The sequence below is a fragment of the Pelophylax lessonae genome (assembly GCF_965119305.1).
Source record: "Pelophylax lessonae genome assembly, chromosome: 10".
Taxonomy (NCBI): Eukaryota; Metazoa; Chordata; class Amphibia; order Anura; family Ranidae; genus Pelophylax; species Pelophylax lessonae.
In genome coordinates this window covers 2425532-2438364 of record NC_138777.1, presented here as the reverse complement: position 1 = coordinate 2438364, position 12833 = coordinate 2425532, and the positions used below count along the sequence as shown (strand labels likewise).

Genomic DNA, 12833 nt, shown 5'->3' with positions numbered 1-12833 from the left:
CACGCCCCTAATGGCTATATAATAAGCTGAAGAGACCGGAGATAGGCATAATCAGCGGAGACGTCGTCGGAGGAGGACCGGAGGAAGAAGACAGCCGACAGCCGACAGCAAAAGAGCAGAAGACCGGAGAAGAAAAGAAGAGAGGACAGCAGAAGAGGGGACAGCAGAAGACCCCGGAGAGAAGAACACAAGAAGAGGGGGACAGCAAAAGAGCAGAAGACCCCGGAGAGGAGAAGACAAGAAGGGCGGACAGCAAAAGAGCAGAAGACCCCGGAGAAGACCCCGGAGAGGAGAAGACAAGAAGGGCGGACAGCAAAAGAGCAGAAGACCCCGGAGAAGACCCCGGAGAGGAGAAGACAAGAAGAGTCGGATGAAGATTTTTAATAAACTTTCCAAAACGTCTCTTGTCGTTATTTCCATACACTGCCTTTTATGGGGTGAATGGGTAGGGGTACAGTGTACCCCATACCCATTCACATAGGGAGGGGGTCCGGGATCTGGGGGGCCCCCTTGTTAAAGGGGGCTTCCAGATTCCGATGAGCCCCCTGCCCGCAGACCCCCACAACCACCGGCCAGGGTTGTGGGGATGAGGCCCTTGTCCTCATCAACATGGGGGCAAGGTGCTTTGAGGTGGGGGGTGCAGAGCTCCCCCTGCCCCAAAGCACCAACACCCCCCCATGTTGAGGGCATGTGGCCTGGTGTGGTCCAGGGGGGGTGGGGCCGCTCGCTCGTCCCCTCCCCTTTCCTGACCTGCCGGGCTGCATGCTCGGATAAGGGTCTGGTATGGATTTTGGGGGGGACCCCACGCCGTTTTTTCGGCATGGGGCTACCCTCAAATTCCATAACAGACCCGAAGGGCCTGGTTTGGAACCCTGGGGGGGACCCCCACGCCGTCTTTTTCCCATTTTGGCGTGGAGTTCCCCCTCAAGTAATGAGTGTCGCATGAATGTGCAATTGTCAGTTAAAATAACGCAGTGCCGTATCGCAAAAAATGGCCTGGTGATGAAGGGGGGTAAATCTTTCCGCAGGTCAAGTGGTTACTAAACTCAGCTCAGTTCCTGAGAGAGGGGGAGAGAGAAGATAGAGAGAGGGGGGAGAGAGAAGAGAGAGGGGGGAGAAGAAAGAGAGAGAGAGGGGGGAGATAAGAGAGAGGAGAGAGAGAGAGGGGGAAGAGAAGAAAGAGAGAGAGGGGGGAGAGAAGAGAGAGGAGAGAGAGGGGGGGATAGAGAAGAAAGAGAGAGAGGGGGGAGAGAAGAGAGAGGAGAGAGAGAGAGGGGGGAGAGAGAGAAGAGAGAGGGGGGAGAGAGAAGAGAGAGGGGAGGAGAGAAGAGAGAGGGGAGAGAAGAAAGAGAGAGAGAGGGGGGAGAGAAGAGAGGGGTGGGGAGAGAAGAAAGAGAGAGGGGGAGAGAAGAGAGAGGAGAGAGAGATGGGGAGAGAGAGAAGAGAGAGCGGGGGAGAGAGAAAAAAGAGAGCAAGAGAGAGGGGGAGAGAAGAGAGAGAGAGGGGGGAGAGAAGAAAGAGAGAGAAGAGAGAGAGGGGGGAGAGAGAAGAGGGGGGGGAGAGAAGAAAGCGAGAGAGAAGAGAGAAAGGGGGAGAGAGAGAAGAAAGAGAGAGAAGAGAGAGGGGGAGGGGAGAAGAAAGAGAGAGGGGGGGAGAAAAGAAAGAGAGAGAGAAGAGAGAGGGGGGAGAGAGAAGAAAGAGAGAGAAGAGAGAGGGAGAGATGGGGGGAAGAGAGAAGAGAGAGAGGGGGGAAGAGAGAAGAGAGAGAGGGGGGAGAGAGAGGGGGAGAGAAAAGAAAGAGAGAGAGAGAGAGAGAAGAGAGAGAGGGGGAGAGAAGAGAGAGAGGGGGAGAGAGAGAAGAGATGGGGGGAGAGAAGAAAGAGAGAGAGGGGGGAGAGAGGGGGAGAGAGAAGAAAGAGAGAGAGGAGGGAGAGAGAGAGGGGGGATAAGAGAGAGAGAAAGAGGAGAGAGAGAGGGAGGGAGAGAGAAGAGAGAGAGAGTGGGGAGAGAAGAGAGAGAGAATAGAGAGAGGGGGAGTAGAGGGGAGAGAGAAGAGAGAGAGGGAGAGAGAGAGAGAGAGAAGAGAGGGGGGAGAAGAAAGAGAGAGAAGAAAGAGAGAGGGGGGGAAGAAAGAGAGAGAGGAGAAGAGAGAGAAGAAAGAGAGAGAGGGGGAGAGAGAGAGAGGGAGGGAGAGAAAGAGAGAGATGGGGAGAAGAAAGAGAGAGGGGGACAGAGAGAGAGAAAGAGAGGGGGAGAGAAGAGAGAGAGAGGGGGGGGGGAGAGAAGAGAGAGAGAGAAGAGAGAGAGGGGGAGAGAAGAGAGAGAGGGGGAGAGAAGAAAGAGGGGGATAGAGACAGAGGGGGAGAGAGGGGGGAGAGAAGAGAGAGAGAGGGGGGGGAGAGAAGAAAGAGAGAAGAGAGAGAGAGTGGGGAGAGAGAAGAGAGGGGGGGGAGAAGAAAGCAAGAGAGAAGAGAGAAAAGGGGAGAGAGAGAAGAAAGAGAGAGAAGAGAGAGAGGGGGGAGAAGAAAGAGAGAGGGGGGGGGAAGAAAGAGAGAGAGAAGAGAGAGAGAGGGGGGGGGAGAGAGAAGAAAGAGAGAGAGAAGAGAGAGAGAGAGAGGGGGAGAGAGAAGAAAGAGAGAGAGAAGAGAGAGGGGAGAGAGAGAAGAAAGAGAGAGAGAGAAGAGAGAGGGGGAGAGAAAAGAAAGAGAGAGAAGAGATAGAGAGAGGGGGGGAGAGAAGAGAGAGGGGGGAGAGAGAGAAGAGATGGGGGGGGGGAGAGAAGAAAGCGAGAGATGGGGGGGGAGAGAGAGGGGGAGAGAGAAGAAAGAGAGAGAAGAAAGAGAGAGAGAGGAGAGAGAGAGAGAGAGAGGGGGGGATAAGAGAGAGAGAGAGGAGAGAGAGGGAGGGAGAAGAGAGAGAGAGTGGGAGAGAAGAGAGAGAGAATAGAGAGAGGGGGAGAGAGAGAGAAGAGAGAGGGGGAGAGAGAGAGAGAAGAGAGGGGGGAGGAGAAAGAGAGAGGGGGGAAGAAAGAGAGAGAGGAGAAGAAAGAGAGAGAAGAAAGAGAGAGAGGGGGAGAGAGAGAGAGATGGGGAGAAGAAAGAGAGAGAAGAAAGAGAGAGGGGGACAGAGAGGGGGGAGAGAAGAGAGAGAGGGGGGGGAGAAGAGAGAGAGAGAAGAGAGAGAGGGGGGAGACAAGAGAGAGGGGGAGAGAGAAGAGAGAGGGGGAGGGGAGAGAGAGAGAGAGAAGAGAAGAGAGAGAGAGAGGGGGGAAGAGAGAGAAGAGAGAGAGAGGGAGAGAAGAAAGAGGGGGATAGAGAAGCGAGAGGGGGAGGGGAGAGAGAGAGAAGAGAGAAAAGAGAGAGGGGGGAGGGGAGAGGAGATAGAGAGAGAGAGAGAGAGAGAGAGGGGGGGTGGAGAGAAAAGAGAGAGGGGGGATAGAGAGAGAAAGAAAGAAAGAAAGAAAGAAAGAAAGAAAGAAAGAAAGAAAGAAAGAAAGAAAGAAAGAAAGAAAGAAAGAAAGAAAGAAAGAAAGAAGAAAGAAAGAAAGAAAGAAAGAAAGAAAGAAAGAAAGAGAGGAGAGAGAGAGCGCAGAGTGAAATAAAGAGAGGGGAGAGAGAAGAAGAAGAGCAGAGAGAAAGGAGTGAAGAGTAGAGAGAGATAAGGGGGAGAGAGAAGAGGGAGAGAGATAGAGAAAGAGAAGCGGAGAGAGAAAGAAGAAAAAGAGAGAGGAGGGAGAGAGAGAAAGAAAGAGAGAGAGGGGGGGGGGGTGGAAAGAAAAGAGAGAGAAGGGGGAGAGAGAGAGAGAAAGAAGAGAGAGCAGAGAGAGAGAGCAGAGGGGGGAGAGAGAGAGAAAAGAGTGGAGAGAAAGAGAGAAGGGGAGGGGGGAGAAAGAGAGAGCAAGCCCTGATCATCAGACAGAACATATATATAAAGGAAAGAGAACTCCAATCTACACTGTTACTGAGATGATGCCATCAGTCTACTGCAGGCAGGAAGGGACATTTCCTCAGTCTCCCCTCCCAGGTAATCAGACTGCAACATTGTAACTTTGTAGCAAACCACAAGTTAAAAGATGACAGGCTGGGGCTTATTTGTGTCAGACATTTGTGAACACAGCCAAGAACACACAAGGCACCTGAATTTACATGATTGTGTAATTTCTGAGCCAGCATTACAGTCCAGGAAGTAGATAATGACCCTGGATGATGCCTGAACAAAGATGGTGTCGTCCTTCTGGAGAGAAAAGCAAATGAAAAGCATTGTCAGGGGGGGTTACTGTGATCCCTGTGAGAGGGAATAAATACCTGGAAGATTGCTCTGCATGCTGCAATCACCATGAAAATATGTATCTGATGACAGGTCCACTTAAGAGAAGCTTACATGAAGAGTGGGCAACACCAGATCAGGTGATGTTTAGGCCCTGCAGTGGGTGGAGTCTGTGAAATTGCAGATTCTGAAAATCCCAAGAGGTTTGTGTGTGTGTGGGTGTGGGGGGGGGGGGGTCACAAGAAGATGAGTTTTGTTTTATAAATGTTTTGGTCCTGTGTGCGTTTCACCTTTGTGTTTAGCTGATTGGTTGGAGTTCTCCTTTGATCTTGCAGCATGAACCTGATGCAGGTGACTCGGTCCAGCGGTGGATGGATGATCTGATGGTGATGACGGAGTGCGAATGTATGTGCATCCTCCAATCCAAACCCATCAGTGTGGAAGACGATTCCCAGAGTGACCTCATGCTGCCCACGGCGGAGAGTTCTCAGAACTGCCTAGAGATGCTCCTCCGCCGGGCCTGGATCATCAGCACCGAACTGACCAAGATTGTCCAGAAGTTGGAGAAGAACCGCTGGAGACGAGTCCACACCATGACCATCAAGACCAACTGCCATGTTCACTCCATGATCAAAGAGTACAATGCGCATGCCAAGGCCTCCACAGACTGCATGCATCAGGTACTGATCATTCCCTCTTCTATGGTTTTATATGGCAGGAAGTGGGGATGTAATGCCAGGATATCCTAGGGAGTCATTGGAGTCTGCAGAGGCACAGGTGTACACCGAGGTGCACCGAGGCATGCTTGAGGTGCAGTGGTGCACTTGGAGACTCAGAGATGTGATAGTGGCACTGGGGGACAGTTGGAGACACAGAGGCATGCTGGTAACACAGGGGTACATTGGTAGCACAAAGGTACATTGGTGGCACGGGGGTGCATCTGGAGACATGGGGGAACACAGAGGAATAGGGGTACACCTGGAGACATGGGGGAACACAGTGGTGCACTGGAAGCCCAGGGGTACACTTGGAGACACAGAGTCTTGCTGGTGGCACAGAGGTACACCTGGAGACACAGAGGCATGCTTGGAGACATAGGAGCACACAGAGGCACAGGGGTACACTTGGAGACATGGGAGTGCACAGAGGCACAGGGGTACACCTGGAGACATGGGAGTGCACAGAGAGGTCCAGGGGTACACCTGCAGATATGGAGATATGGAGGTGTACATAGGGGTACTGGGGATACAGGGGTACACTTAGAGAAACTGAGGCATACAGAGGCATGCTGGTAGCACAGAGGTAGACTTGGAGACACAGAGGCATTCTAGTGACACAGGTACATTTGGAGGCATGAGAGTGCATAGGAGTGCACTGGAGATACAGGGGTACACTTGCAGACACAGAGGCACATGGGGGCATGCTGGTGGCACAGAGATACACTTGGAGACACTGAGGAGTACTGGTAGTACAGGGGTAATTTTGAGGAAATTAAGACGTGCTGGGGGCACAGGAGTACACTTGGAGACACTAAGGTATGCTGATGGCACAGGGTACATTTGGAGACACCAAGGAGTGCTGGTGACACAGGGGTACACTTGGAGACACCGTGGAGTTCTGGTGGCATATGGGTACACTTGTAGACAAGGATTCATGCTTGTGGCACAGGGGTAGATCTGGAGACACTAAGGAGTGCTGGTGGCATAGAGGTACACTTATAGACAAAGAGGCATGCTTGTGGCACAAGGGTAAATTTGGAGACACTGATAAGTGCTTGTGGCACAGGGGTACACTAGAGACACTGATAAGTGCTTGTGGCACAGGGGTACACTTGGAGACACTGAGGTGTGCTGGTGGCACAGGGGGGCACTTGGAGACACTGAGGTGTGTTGGTGGTACAGAAAGGCACTTGGAGACGCTGAGCTGTGCTGGTGGCACATGGGGGCTCTTGGAAACACTGATGAGTGCTGGTGGCACAGGGGTACACTGGAGACACTGGGGTGTGCTGGTGGCATAGGGGGGCACTTGGAGACACTGAGGTGTGTTTGTGGTACAGAAAGGCACTTGGAGACGCTGAGCTGTGCTGGTGGCACATGGGGGCACTTGGAGACAGAGATGAGTGCTGGTGGCACAGGGGGGCACTTTGAGACACTGAGCTGTGCTGGTGGCACAGGGGGGCACTTGGAGAGACTGAGCTGTGCTGGTGGAACAGGGGGGCACTTGGAGACAGTGATGAGTGCTGGTGGCACAGGGGGGCACTTGGAGACACTGAGCTGTGCTGGTGGCACAGGGGGGCACTTGAAGACATGGGGCACAGGAGTATGCTTAGAGACACTGGAGCGCATAGAGGTGCACTAGAGGTCCGAGGGTACACTTGGAGTTGCACAGATGCATAAGCTGGAGGGACAACATTTGGGAAAACACTGGAACATGGAAGGCGTGGGGGAGGAGAAACTTGGGGTGCAACAAGACACTGGTAGCATGAGGCTCATTTTAGGTGTCGAAATGCGTTGCTCAAATGCCACATGTAGCTTTATTATTTAAGCTGGAGTCAATAGGAAGAAATGCTTTCTGATTGGGCTGTGGTCCTGACTCTATGGGAATCTGGAAGTGGCAGCTGTCATTTTCCAGTCGGAAGATCCAGTTTTGAATCCCAGGAGTAGTGAGGATTACAGAATGAAAATACAACATGAGCATGTAGTCTGATTCTCTCCCACTCACTGCTGTCTTTGCTGTGACTCTTCTCTGCACACACCGAGGAGTGCTGGTGACACAGGGGTACACTTGGAGACACCGAGGAGTTCTGGTGGCATATGGGTACACTTGTAGACAAGGATTCATGCTTGTGGCACAGGGGTAGATCTGGAGACACTAAGGAGTGCTGGTGGCATAGATGTACACTTATAGACAAAGAGGCATGCTTGTGGCACAAGGGGTAAATTTGGAGACACTGATAAGTGCTTGTGGCACAGGGGTACACTAGAGACACTGATAAGTGCTTGTGGCACAGGGGTACACTTGGAGACACTGAGGTGTGCTGGTGGCACAGGGGGGCACTTGGAGACACTGAGGTGTGTTGGTGGTACAGAAAGGCACTTGGAGACGCTGAGCTGTGCTGGTGGCACATGGGGGCTCTTGGAAACACTGATGAGTGCTGGTGGCACAGGGGTACACTGGAGACACTGGGTGTGCTGGTGGCATAGGGGGGCACTTGGAGACACTGAGGTGTGTTTGTGGTACAGAAAGGCACTTGTAGACGCTGAGCTGTGCTGGTGGCACATGGGGGCACTTGGAGACAGTGATAAGTGCTGGTGGCACAGGGGGGCACTTGGAGAGACTGAGCTGTGCTGGTGGAACAGGGGGGCACTTGGAGACAGTGATGAGTGCTGGTGGCACAGGGGGTAGTGAGGATTACAGAATGAAAATACAGCATGAGCATGTAGTCTGATTCTCTCCCACTCACTGCTGTCTTTGCTGTGACTCTTGAATCTTCTCTGCACATATTGCATTGTCCACAAAGTACTGGGGTGAAATTCCACCATTGTGGGAGGGGCAGAGACACATAATACTGCATTAAATCTCCCCATTGTGGGAGGGGCAGAGACACAAACTACTGCGGGAAATCTCCCCATTGTGGGTGGGGCAGATAAACAAACTACTCCAGATAAACCTCATTATTGTGGAAGGGGCAGAGACACAAACTACTGCAGGAAATCTCCAAATTGTGGGAGGGGCAGAGACACAAACTACTGGAGGGAAATCTCCCCATTGTGGGAGGGGCAGAGACACAAACTACTGCAGGAAATCTACTCATTGTGGGAGGGGCAGAGACACAAAATAATGCAGGGAAATCTCACCATTTTTGGAGGGGCAGAGACCCAAACTATTAGGGGGGGAAATCTCACCAGTGTTGGAGGGGCAGAGACACAAACTACTGCAGAAAATCTCACAATTGTGGGTGGGGCAAAGACACAAACTACTGCGGGAAATCTCCCCATTGTGGGTGGGGCAGATAAACAAACTACTCCAGATAAATCTCACCATTGTGGGAGGGGCAGAGACACAAACTACTGCAGGAAATCTCCCCATTGTGGGAGGGGCAGAGACACAAACTACTGCAGGAAATCTCCCCATTGTGGGAGGGGCAGAGACACAAACTACTGGAGGGAAATCTCCCCATTGTGGGAGGGGCAGAGACACAAACTACTGCAGGAAATCTACTCATTGTGGGAGGGGCAGAGACACAAAATAATGCAGGGAAATCTCACCATTTTTGGAGGGGCAGAGACCCAAACTATTAGGGGGGGAAATCTCACCAGTGTTGGAGGGGCAGAGACACAAACTACTGCAGAAAATCTCACAATTGTGGGTGGGGCAAAGACACAAACTACTGCGGGAAATCTCCCCATTGTGGGTGGGGCAGATAAACAAACTACTCCAGATAAATCTCACCATTGTGGGAGGGGCAGAGACACAAACTACTGCAGGAAATCTCCCCATTGTGGGAGGGGCAGAGACACAAACTACTGCAGGAAATCTCACCATTGTGGGAGGGGCAGAGACATACTAGTGCAAGGAACTTTTAACACAGGATTCTGTAGCAGGTAAGGAAACGAGATTCACCACCTACAAAAAAAATGGAGTTGCACTTTAACGTTCTGTTTTAACGGATTAGTATATTTGGCAAAACTGATGATAAAAAAGGTGATTGTTGCTTTAGTTGTGACATTTGATACAATTCAATTTTCGTCTGCCCAATGACGCAGTGTGGGAGTAGAAGATTGTTGATGGCGATGATGGAATTACTTTGGATTATTCTGCTGTTTTCTGATGCAAACATAAAACAAAAGCCAAATTATCTGCTTGTAATTTCAGAGGTCGAATATTCAACGTCCGGGCTGCGTAGAACCGCGACCCTCGTCTCTGCGCTCACATACACTTAAGCCAGTAATGGCTGCCTGCGAACTGCGTAAATAATGGGGAGAAATAATGTGTTATCGGCTTTCAGAGACGCCTAATAACTTTTAATGAAGTAATTCTGCAGAAAAGTGAGAGCAATCATCGTGCCGCCCAGGAGAAACGACGGCCCGGATATCAACAATTGACTTGTTGGTGTCTAATGCGGTTGTTTTGCCGGTCGGAGCGCTGACACCACAATTTGGCTATTTATAGGAAGGGAACGGATATTTATGGTTGTAATGTTTATGTATCCTAAAAACATAATTCACTCCGACTCTTAATGATAGCAATGTTTCCCTCTAATGTCTCCGCAGTATCAAACCTTATTATTGGATAAATGTTCTGAGCTCACCGAACTCACCGAGAGGTAAGACGGCTCCAATAATACCATTCATTATCTGCCATTATTCTAATTATTACTATTATACATTTATATAGCTCTGACATATACCGCCAGTCTCTGTACCAGAGGAGCTTACACTCTAATGTCCCCTCCTCCACAGCCACATCAGTCTCTGTACCACAGGAGCTTACACTCTAATGTCCCCTCCCCCACAGTCACATCAGTCTCTGTACCAGAAGAGCTTACACTCTAATGTCCCCTCCCCCACAGTCACATCGGTCTCTGTACCAGAGGAGCTTACACTCTAATGTCGCCTCCTCCACAGCCACATCAGTCTCTGTACCACAGGAGCTTACACTCTAATGTCCCCTCCCCCACAGTCACATCAGTCTCTGTACCAGAGGAGCTTACACTCTAATGTCCCCTCCCCCCACAGTCACATCAGTCTCTGTACCAGAGGAGCTTACACTCTAATGTCCCCTCCCCCCACAGTCACATCAGTCTCTGTACCAGAGGAGCTTACACTCTAATGTCCCCTCCCCCCACAGTCACATCAGTCTCATCAGTCTCTGTACCAGAGGAGCTTACACTCTAATGTCCCCTCCTGCAGTCACATCAGTCTCTGTACCAGAGGAGCTTACACTCTAATGTCCCCTCCCTCTGTCACATCAGTCTCTGTACCAGAGGAGCTTACAGTCTAATATTCCCTCCCCCACAGTCACATCAGTCTCTGTATCAGAGAAGCTTACACTCCAATGCCCCCTCCCCCACAGTCACATCAGTCTCTGTACCAGAGGAGCTTACACTCTAATGTCCCCTCCCCCACAGTCACATCAGTCTGTGTACCAGAGGAGCTTACACTCTAATATTCCCTCCCCCACAGTCACACCAGTCTCTGTACCAGAGGAGCTTACACTCTAATGTCCCCTCCCCCACAGTCACATCAGTCTGTGTACCAGAGGAGCTTACACTCTAATATTCCCTCCCCCACAGTCACATCAGTCTCTGTACCAGAGGAGCTTACACTCTAATGTCCCCTCCCCCACAGTCACATCAGTCTCTGCACCAGAGGAGCTTACACTCTAATGCCCCCCCCCCCCAGTCACACACTATTATGATTATTTGATATATATATTATGGGTGTGGTTTGCAGTGTTTGTGGTTGTACAGATTGGTGGATATTATTTTGGGGTACCTGTAGGATATGAGCCCCCAAATGACGTCTGTGATTGGATTTCTCTATCAGGTGCACCCAGATGGAGGAGGAGGACGATCTGACATCGATGAAATTCAGCATCAATGAAACGCTGACTTCGGTTGGTCAGAACTTCAGCCGGCTGATTAATCTCGCTTTGGTTCAGGAGGTGAAGGTAACAAAACCCCCAAATAAATCCAAAAAACATTTCTATGTATACATAGAATAATGAAAAGACCTCAGAGAAGATAAATCCAATCCTTGTATGGTGTATACGGGGGAGGTGCGGGCGGTGTATAGGTATCGCCGGGGTTTCCCACATACACATGGTGCTGGGCTCCCGGGTTTATGCATAGGTGTGAACAGCCTATTGCATTAGGGTGTGCACCCCAAACCTCACACACACACACCTTTCTCTGCATCCTCAGCTGCACAGGACAGTGAATGAATAGGAAGTGCTCTGTGCTGAACGGCTTCCTGTTCATTCACAAACTGAAGCATAGTAAACAGTTTGCTATGCTTCAGTTATGAATGAACACAGTGAGTGAGTGTGTTCACTGTGTTCATTCAGAAAAGGAAGGGACCGGTAAATGACATATTGGTCAGCCCCTTCCCCCACTCTCCATTCTGAAACCTCCCCTGCAGTCAGGACTGGGACAAGGGGTGGGCAGGAGGGACAGCTGCCCTGGGCACAATTGTTTATTGCAGGAATGTGGTGCCCTGATCCTCACCCTAAGTGAAGGGGAGGAGGGGGGGTGCAGTTGTTTGGCATCTTTGCCCTGGATGCTGCATGACCTTGTCTCAGCACTGCCCGCAGCAACTGGGGGGAGAGGAGAGAAAAGGAAAGGAGGGGAGCTGACAGCACTGCAGTGGGTGCAACACGGGGGGGAAGAGGAGAGGAAAGGAGGGGAGCCAGCAGCATTGCAGTGGGTGCAACACGGGGGGGGGGGGGGAAAAGACAGGGCCATCTTACTGAATGGGCATGCTGGGTAGTTGCTCAGGGGCTCCACTTGCCCAGGGGCCCCTCCTGCCCAACAACTCAGCCCCAGTCAAGCATTAGTCCCGATTCTCGTGTGCATTTCACCGCCGAACTTGGAAGCTGTCATTGGCCTGGCTCTGCTGTACCAATAAATATCGCCTTATCCATAATTTGCATTTTTATTCTTGTGGGTGATTGTGTAGGCGGGGCCCCAGTGCACTGCATTGCCCGGGGCCCTTTAATGCTCTTAAGATGGCACTGAGGGGGGACAGGAAGCCTTGGCAATAGCGGGAATTGGCACCACACAATGATTAGTGTGTGCCCAGGCACACCTGGCACACCCCCTGCGCACGCATATGTAAATATGCCTGATATTCAGAAAAGGAAAATTTTGCTGTTTCAGAATCTTAGAACTCCATTCACACATCTGATGAATTCCAGACAGAGATTCCTGTATCCGGAATCACAGGTGTATTCCAACAGGTGAATGACAGCGCCCCCATCTGTCTGTGGCTTTCCGCATGTAATTACACACGGGGGGTGATTGTCTGCACTTTAAGAAAGATGATCGTCCCTGGATGCAGACTGTTCATAAAGTGCGAAAAGATACCTGTAGATCCCGCCAGAAATCTTGTGAGCTGATAGCATCCTGTGCTCCCTGCCTGAGCTGCACTCATATCAGTTACATTCTTCCCAGATCTTTCTGAGGACTACAGAACACCTCCCTCTTACTGAGGACTACAAAACACCTCCCTCTTACTGAGGACTACAAAACACCTCCCTCTCTCTGAGGACTACATAACACCTCCCTCTTACATTATGAAGATACAATATGGTGAGTAAGGGTTGTCACCCTAGTAGAGGAAGTGTGTTGCTGGCAGGATCGCCAGATGAAAATAAAAAGGAAAAGAAGCATCTAAAAGGAAAAGGAATGCAGCCGTCACATCTAAGGAGCGGCCAGCTGCAGTCTATGAGATTCTTGGAGTCCGGTACACTTTAATTCCATCTTCCCCATTGGCTGAAATGCATTGATCACTTTCCTTTCCCTCACTGCATTCTAATTTATCAATGAAAACCTTGAAGTCAGAGAG

At 50.9% G+C, this 12833-nt stretch overlaps 1 protein-coding gene across 1 annotated transcript in view; it reads left to right on the top strand.

Annotated features, from left to right (window-relative positions):
- Window positions 1-12833, top strand: part of INSC (INSC spindle orientation adaptor protein) — a 180186-nt gene that overhangs the window by 71357 nt on the left and 95996 nt on the right. The window contains 4 exon segments of the mRNA XM_082269791.1: window positions 4602-4615; window positions 4618-4946; window positions 9540-9592; window positions 10815-10938. Coding sequence (XP_082125917.1) covers window positions 4602-4615; window positions 4618-4946; window positions 9540-9592; window positions 10815-10938 — 520 coding nt within the window.